General features: G+C 47.6%; 1 protein-coding gene and 1 long non-coding RNA gene across 2 annotated transcripts; one reads left to right on the top strand and one right to left on the bottom strand.

The window, feature by feature from the left end:
* The first annotated feature begins 786 nt into the window (after positions 1-786).
* LOC119389409 (N-alpha-acetyltransferase 35, NatC auxiliary subunit-like) lies at positions 787-5560 on the top strand. Its single transcript, XM_037656642.2, is given in 4 exon segments — positions 787-1929; positions 2376-3117; positions 3119-3133; positions 4421-5560. Coding segments are annotated over 4 exon segments (2208 nt in total). The 5' UTR covers positions 787-814; the 3' UTR covers positions 4757-5560.
* Positions 5561-5671: 111 nt separating this feature from the next.
* Positions 5672-5983, bottom strand: LOC125758006 (uncharacterized). Its single transcript, XR_007415689.1, has 2 exons — positions 5846-5983; positions 5672-5768 (listed from the first exon to the last, which is right to left on the bottom strand). It is a non-coding gene; the product is annotated as an uncharacterized LOC125758006 (long non-coding RNA).
* Between the last annotated feature and the right edge of the window lie 2977 nt (positions 5984-8960).

The raw sequence follows: 8960 nt of genomic DNA, 5'->3' as shown, positions 1-8960 counted from the left end.
GAACCGATGTAGCTTAAACAAGTTTCGACCGCAAAGACGCCACGGCTGGAGGTGCAGTTCGCATGGTTTGGCTGCCAGTTTTGTACGACAGTTGTTATCTCAGCCAAACACAGCGCAGTGGAAGCTTCTCGACCTACTATCGTCTGACAGCTCGATTCTCGACAGCACAGCTCGTTTAGGACGTCGAAAAACCATAACACAGTGCCCACATACACGTGATGCAAAGAAAAAACGGCAATCTACACACACCGACGGCAGCAGCCGCATGCACGGCATACGGCATTACGTTAGCAAGAGTGTCATTTGAAGTTTCGCCGGTTTCGCGCTCAACGTCCCTCTCATACATAGCCTCCGAGCTTTGGCACGCTGCACAAATCTCCAAGGCCATGTCTTTTTGTCATTTGCCTCTCGCACTTGCCGCGAGGCGGCTGCACAAATCTGTGCTTAGTGCGAGAGCTGTCATTGCTGTCATCGTCATAGAGTAAGTAGTATGGTAACCCTATGGTCATCGTAGCAGAGACTTTTTTTTATTTGCAGCATTTTATTTTTTAAAGCTTGGCAAGCAATTGTCCTGAGTACCACACACAAAATGTGACTTTTCAGCAAAATTTGAGCGAGAACAGGGCAGCACCCAAAATGTATTTTTTTTATGTCGCTCAACTCTAGAGTGCAGTGCGGCCACAGTAAAGCAACGACGCTTTCAAAGTTTGCACTGCAGAGTTTGCACATGCTACGAAAGCGAAACTGATGTTTTGGGCAGTTTTCGGCACTAGATGGACACTCAGCAGCGCCATCGAGAGCGTTATCATCTAAAATGGCTGACGAGGAGAATTCGTTTCTAGACAGTGGCCGAGAGAACGCACTTTTGTGCAAAAATGATCCGCCAGCACCAACCTACTGCTGGAAAGACATCACGAAGGAGTTCAGAGAAGCCACGAGGGAGCTTGAACTTGGTGAGCTCGTCCACGACGACATGTTCACGCTGTTCGAAGCCATGTCGGCGATTGAGATGATGGATCCGAAAATGGACGCTGGAATGATGTGTAACTTTGGCAACAAGAAAGTGATGAATTTTGACCAAGCTGTGAGTGCGGGTGCCCTTAAGATAGCGGATCTGAGCCCGGCGGAACACATCGGCATAATCGACTCGACACTTGCCTGCCTCGTAACTTGGCTGGAGGGCCACTCTCTGGCACAGACCGTGTTCACTAACCTCTACTTGCACAAACCACACCAAGTCGAAGACAAGGTGATGAAGGCTTTTTCGGTTTGTGTCCTCAAAATGGTCGACATGATTAAAAACTTCGTCACCAAGGCTGCCGTATTCGAGGAAGAAGACTTCCAACCAGTAGTGTATGGGTTCAAATTGGCCTGGGATGTCACTGAAGTCCGGGCTGCAGGAATGATGAAAGAGATCGAAGACGAACTCTCCAAAAAGGTTAAGGCTACCAGGGCAAAGCTCGGGGAGGAACTCGACTCGACGCAACTGGCCTGCCACGAAGAGGCCGTGGCTGTTTACTCGAGAATCAAATTCTGCCGTTTCTTCCAGCAGGCACTGATCGTTTTCAACAAGAAGGGAAGTGATGGCGTCGAAGAAGTGGAGCGCCTTCTCCAGCAATGCCTCGAGGTGCTGCCCGTTCTGCGGCGCACCATCGCCCTAGGCGTGCAGCCCGACCCCAATGCGGAAGGAACCAACCGCGCTGACTACCCGACGGTGATGGGATTCGAGCCGTTGGTTAACCAGAGGCTACTTCCCCCGACTTTTCCCCGTTACACGAAAATAAAGCCACGCGAGGACACCATGGAATACCTGGAAGCCTTGATTGGTCGGCTGCGTCATGTTTGCCGAATCGTGGACTGCTCATCATTTCACTCTGCCATCGACTTCCTTGGAGAGTTTAGCAAGACCTGGCCGTGCGTTCTGTCGAGGTACGCTTGTCACAATGATTCAAGTTGCAAAGCGAGCTTGTTGGTATGGCAAATTTTCTATTTCTGTCGTAGCGCAAAGAAACAGCACACTAAAGAGGCACACGGCAACACGCGCACAGTGCTATTGTGTGTGTGTGTCGTCATGTGACTTTCTTGTGTCCCCTTGCTTTGTGCTATCGTGGTTATCAAAACGATTCACTTTCGCAGTTTATGCCGCTTGTAGCAACTCTGAACAACTTGCAATGTGTACTAGTTTGTCAGCAGAAACTGATGACCAGCAACATCGTGACTAAACACTCATGTTGCTGCATTTTAATGTGTTTAGTGTTGACCACCTGGATTCTGCTCATGTTTTCATTTACACATTACTGGCGTTCTGTTCCAATATCAGTTCCAATAATGTGTGAAGTGGTATTCGTAACCTGGCATTTTGCATGTGCACGCAGGTCCGTGGTCCAGCTTTTGTACTTGCCCTGCCCAGGCAAGGTTCTTGGCAACCTGACCATGGTGGACGTCCTCAAGGAGTCAGTCCGTGCTTTCATCCGACCACCTGTGCTATCACAGCGAGGCAACAATGCCCTCGGTAACCATCCGCATGCCCGTGAGCTTGTTGATGCTTTCCTCAACCACTGCGTGCGGCCCTTCACCTCCATGGTGCACATCAGTGGCCACAACAGGGCACGTCAGCGTGACAAGTTGACGCACCTCCTGGAGGAACTTGCTGTGCTGCAGGATGAAGCGGATCGCCTGGACACAGTGCTGCACAGCATCTCACTCAAGATGGAGTCGTCGTTGCCCCACCAGCCACAACAGCAGTTGGCATGCTTCACCACTTGGGTATTGCACCACGTCCTGCGCACCATGATTCGCTATCTTCTTTCAGGCTTTGAGCTTGAACTGTACTCTGCACATGAATATGGCTACATCTACTGGTATTTGTACGAGTTCCTATATGGCTGGATGATCTCGGCACTTTCACGTGCTGATGCATTCCTGATGGAACAGGAAGCACGTGCTGAACAGCAGCGTACTGGGCGACCTGTAAAGAAAGGCAAACGCCGCAAGAAGCCCTGTCCCCACAGCCGTGAAATTTTCATAAGCCAAGCATACCAAAATCTATGTGGTGGCTATTACAAGACCCTGGCAGGCTTCACACTAGACGGCAAGCTCCGGAGGCCATGCCCAGAGTTTTGACAAGGAAAAGGTATGCATTGATCTTGTGTGAAGACGCTAGTTGTAGAGCTCACCAAAGACCAATCTGTCCTTGTGCATGCTTCTTTTGCGAAGTGCCTCGGCCACGAAATGTTTAGATATGCACTTGCATATGGTCTAATGGTCCATGCATTATTGTAGTCAAAACCTTAGTACCACTGTAGCTGCCTTCCGTGGAAAGACAGCAAGGGAGCATAAACAGTGAACATGGTTTGATCCCTGTGTTGCAGTGAACTGCCGTCGTCAGTATGGTAGTGTGTTTACTGAATTGAGGAAACAGTAATCTGAAATTGCTACTCCGAAGGAAAGGGTGAGAGAGTGCTAGACTGGTATGACAATCAGAAAGTTCAACGTATGCAACAGATCGTCATAAACTACTTGTAGCAGTATAGATGGAGCCCCTGAACAGCACGGAGCGATTTTGCTGGATCGGCTCAAGCCCAAAAGCAGAGTTACCAGGTGCTACAGAGCTGATAGGCAAATAATCATAAAAAAAGCCCCAAAAAAGCGGCCCAAAGAAGCCCAAAAGAAGCGGAAATTTAATTAATTTTCCAATTCTTGAAAGTATTTTTAATTACAATAAAAATGTCACTCACTTACGAAGGGGAGTTTAAAAAATCACTTCAGTTATGTTGTACAGCGAAAATATGCACAACTATGAACGAAAGCACATATTTCATTTTTAATATTGTCTCCAGGGTAGCCTCCATTTGGTTGAATGCACGTTTGCCAGTGCATGATTAACGTTACTTGTTGATTCCCCCAACGTATGTTTTACTTCCAACGCTCAACTACTCAAAGTCGTCGACAAATGCCTTATTGATGAACGTGATGGTCACTAAAGTAAATATATTTGCAATGCAAATAAGCCCGAAAAACGCAACAAGCGACTGGAAAATTCTATAAGCGACTAGGCGAAAAAAGAAGCCCAAATCCATTTATTATAAACGGAACTGGCAACTGTGCCCCAAAGTGTCATGCACGAGCCCAGTCGAGCCCGGCTCAGTGATTTCAGACTTGGCTGGGTTTGTTTACATCAGTATAGAAGCACGGATAATCATACCTGATAAGTCATCTTTGAAGTTCGGTCCACTAAGTGAAGTTTGTTAATATGTGCTAAAACTCGCATGTTTTAGTCCTGACTTTTAATTGGGTTTGTTGTCTTGTTGGGTTTTAGCGCTTGCTTTAGTGCTTACAAACAAGACTGTGTGCATATGCAGCTCACAGGTGACTTGCACAGTGACAGCATTGTTTTTGATTCGGAGCACATATTTTTCAGGTGCGCTATGAACATCGTTTTGCACCCTTCAATAGCATCCTGACACCGCCTCCTGTACAGTACGGCCAGTACAAGGAGATGACTGACCCATACAAGTATCAGCCACCTCCAACACCAGAGGACATGTACTTGGCAGCCTGCAAGTGCTTCCAAAATGCACGCATGTTGCTCGACAATGTGCCTGACCTCAGCAGTGAACTGACTAGTGTAATGAAAGTGGCTAAGACAAACTTTGTTGTGGTGAAACTTCTGCTCAGTGGCCACAAGAAGGATTCTACAATGCTGCCAGAATTTGACTTCAGCCAGCACAAGAACTTTCCCATTATCAGAATTTGAATGACAGCATTATACACATTGCATTTTTGATACCAATGCAATTCACAGCTCTTCCATGCTAAAGGGTTGCTGCTCATCATCAATATTGCTCAGGTCTGTAGTGAGTTCAGCAAAAATTGGAATGTTGTTTGTAGTGGTACTGTCACTTTTACAGTGGAAAAGTGGCACTTCCTGTTGACATCATGAGTGCACTTTCAGACCATTATCGTAGTGATTTTGGGCTACAAGCAATACCTGCTTTAAAAGCAATTGCAACAGACTTGCTTTGTTACAGATTAACTATTCAAGAAAAGCATGAACAAAGTTTGGAGTTGTTAAACTATCAAGAGATAAAGCTGAGCATTGCCAAGTACTTAGTCATGACCTTGCACTCAAGTAAGACATTTGGCGTTATTTGAGCTTTATCTTAAACTATTAATGACATGATATATTTTACTGTTTGTTTTTTGCATTGGATAAAGGTCCTGTCCCACAAAACCATAGGAAAAAATGTATATGACAGGCTTGGAGCACCTTTAGTAATTTGCAACTTGCTTTTTTTGTAGCCATTTCAGTGTTACTTCCCTAGTGTGCCATTACACAGCAGGTTGTTACATGTGAGCAGAACAGGGGCCAGATGTGCTGCTGTATTGGGCTGTCCAAAGAGTAGCAACATGGGAGACAACCCAGAGAACTGCTACAATGCTGTGATGTCCTGCTCCCACATGACCGTCTTCCGTTCCTAGCATCACACGACATACCACATCTTGGAAGAGTTATTTGAATGAATCATCCAGGCCGCTCTGATTCTTGCCAGTATTTTCTTATAGTCATGGCACCTGGGGCATTAATTCAAAAAAATGAAAAGTTGGATATATCATGCAGTACATTGCTTGACTTAAACTTATACGTGTGCTGCCTCATGTCAGTTTATTGCGGCAATGCAGTCGGCACTGGTGTCAACGTCCTGCTGCTATGGATTGTAGAACACGAACTGTACTGTAAGACTTGCAACACCTGCAAAGAAGTTTTTCTCAGAGTGCTAGTTCACACTGTCACATTGGCAGATGTATAACCAGAAGCTATGTAATCACTAACTGAAATTGTTACTGCGAACAGTGCATTTATAAAAATGTTGGCACGTGTTGTTCTTTAAACATGACATTTTTGTTGAAGGCCCTTCATTGTGCTGTACTGGTTGTAAATATTTTCATCTGCAGAGCAGTATAGGTCTTTGCATTGTGTCATACTTGGGGGAAAGGTCGTTGTTGCAATGACAAGGAGGACAAAGTGGTTAGATGGAAACACCTGTTATTTAAAATAAAGCTTATGTCGACTCATTTCTCAAAATTTCCCGTCTCAGGTGTCGTATCTCAGGCCTAAGAATTTCATATACGAAGCACACATACACTAAGGAACAAAACTAGAGAGCTCCATGGAAAAAGAAAAGGAATCAGTCAGGCTAGGCAATCAACATTCCACTTCTGTTTGCAATTTCGGGCGTCCTTATGTCATACAATGCCGAGGGCCCCAACTGCCTGGCGGCTCTACTGCAAAACGTTCTGGTCATAGGCGTGCGCACAGGGGGGGGCAGGGGGGGGCGGCCGCACCCCCCTAATAACCTAAGAGGGGGCCGCAAAATCTGCCCCATACATTGACCCCCCCCTAGTCACCTAAGAGGGGGGGGGGGCGCTGCGATGAACCTTCGCCGCCCCTGATGGTGAACCCTGCGCACGCCTATGGTTCTGGTACCCTATGATCACGTCCCGCCAACTGAGCGCGTCTGTCCAGTGGTGGAGCTCGGACCAAAGTTTGTTATCGAGCCTGGGGCAGAAGGTTCTGCAAAGCTGCAGTAACAATAGCACAGCTTTAACGGTCCATTCTGACAGGACAGACTCGGAACTTCTGTCAGGAAATGGCACGGCTGGCAAAATGCACAAGCTGGGCGTAGTCGGCAGAGGCCCCGCCCAGATGACCGAAGCGCGGCACCGATCGCTTCCGCGGCTAAAGAAAAATAGTCCCGCTCATGCAGTCTGCAATGTTCTTCGTAGGTACGTGGGTTACTTTCCGTCCGGCTCGTGACGTCAGTGGAGTGCGCGCCCATTGGTGTAGTCTTGTATGCGGCCGCCTTTGAGGAAGAAATGCCGCGGACTTCTGAAGTTGTATTCGACCATAGATCCTGTTGTCTTCTTTCTTGTCTATGTTTTTCTTTTATCGCTGTTGTTAGGATGAAGCCTAACCAACTTGACCAATTGTCCATTCTTCTAAAAGTCGCTAGTCGCCAGAAAAACAATGTGACCCTAGGGGCTTTTGGTCTTCTTCGATTATCTGCCTCTAATGAGGCACTGCCTTGACAGTCCCAGACTACATAGGCGGTGCTTCAGTTCGGCATTGGCGTAGGCAAGAAAGAAGGAGGCGAGGGGGGGGGGGGGGAGGTACAGCGATATTTCCGCTCACACATAGTAGGAATGTACCCCTTCCCCCCCGCCTCCCGCCGTACATGAAAGCTTTCTGACTGGGCACTTAGAATAGACTCAATAACTCTGCATAAAAAAAAAAAAGCAAGAAATCGCTTAGGCTGTCGCATGCGCTGTTTTTGTTTACTCTTACGATGCTAATGGAGTGAGCAGATAATACGTCTGAATCTTCATAATATCATCTACTTTCTCTCTCATTCTTTTAAACGAGGAACTGTTTTTATTGAACATATGCGATGATATAATTGGAACGTGTGGCCGGCTATTTTCTCTGATTATCAAAGAACACTACGCAACGTCATCGTGTCCAATATGATTGATATTACGCCATACATCGGGTGTAAAAGCTACACTAGGTTTGAAGCGTTCGCGCAATAATTGTTTCGCACCCACGGAAAAATAAAGCGTGCAATAAATTATGGGAAGGCCTCCCATGAACAGCTCTCGGTGCGGTCCTTTACGTAATAACCGACTGCGTAAATTTCCTCGTAATCATGACGCAGTCCGGCTTGTGCTATGCAATGGGCGCTTTTCAGACGGCTCGAATCACATTTAATGCAATGTGGAAAATCCACGTACCGAGGTCGAGAACGGGTATACATGCACGTTGCCATCGCAACGTGGTTCAAGACACACTTGGGCAGCATTCACGCCACGGCGCGCGAGTTTGACGCGCGCTGGTGACGCGCACATCTATGAGCAGAATTAGTTTCCGTGTTTTTGGAGCCAATGTAGAGGAACCAAATTACATGGACTATACAGAAGGACGCACATACTCATTCATGGTCAACTGCGGTCGAAGCACGAAAAACAACGGCCATCTGAAAACACATTAAAAACAACTCGCGAGCCCACTTAGCCAAATGCATTGGCTATCGTTGCAGCTGACGTGAAATATACCCATAAGCACGCCGGCCGTCACGGAAGCGCTGCTAACTCTCTGACGTCGTCGGCGACAGTGTTTTCCCGTGCGAGACGCGATCGGTCACACCTTCAGATCGGTCACACCCTGTAATCAGCCCATTTAGACGCACTCTCTCAGCTGACGGCCACTCGTGTCGTCGGCCAGCACGGGCACCCGCCCAGCTGACCGAGGAAAATTGCCCATCAAGTTCTGTGCAGGCGCAGCTCGTTGCAAACGGGTAACTGATCGAGTTATCGGGCGTACACCGAACTTTGCCAAGCGTGATTGGCCAATGCTTGCGCACGTTACACTGAATTCACCCCGTTAATGAGTGTCCCTTTTCGCAGGATGCACAGCCGCGCATCTGGCTGGGCAGAAGGGTCAAACGCAGCTGCCACCTGAGCGGTGCTAGCAAGGCTGTATATGCTACAGCACTCCGGCAAGGCACTGTCGCTAGCGCCCCCCTCCTCCCGTGCGCACGCCCATATGCACATGGTGAGACGCCTGGTGCAATTTGTGCTGTGGAGCCTGCTCAGCCTGGTGACTCCTGGCGCGAGGTTCTTTCCTTTTTTTTTCTTGTCCTAGAAAAAGTTTCAAGCACTAGAGTGACACCTGACTGCCACGAAGAATGCCTGGGTTCATTCCGGCTTTTTATTCTTTGCGTCTATCGGAATTTTTCGCCCCCGGACAACAACGACACCGACTAGGGATCTTTAATCAACGCTGCCACGTTAATATCGCATTTTCCAGGACTGTAGCTGCCCGCCTGAAGCAAATCGCTTCCAGCGTCATTCACACCCATTTTAATTAGCTCACTTGTATGTTACATCTTCTTACGTGTGTG

This window comes from Rhipicephalus sanguineus, chromosome 4, assembly GCF_013339695.2.
Source record: "Rhipicephalus sanguineus isolate Rsan-2018 chromosome 4, BIME_Rsan_1.4, whole genome shotgun sequence".
NCBI classification, from domain to species: Eukaryota; Metazoa; Arthropoda; class Arachnida; order Ixodida; family Ixodidae; genus Rhipicephalus; species Rhipicephalus sanguineus.
The sequence above is the reverse complement of the archived record's forward strand: the minus strand, read 5'-3'. Positions and strand labels throughout refer to the sequence as shown.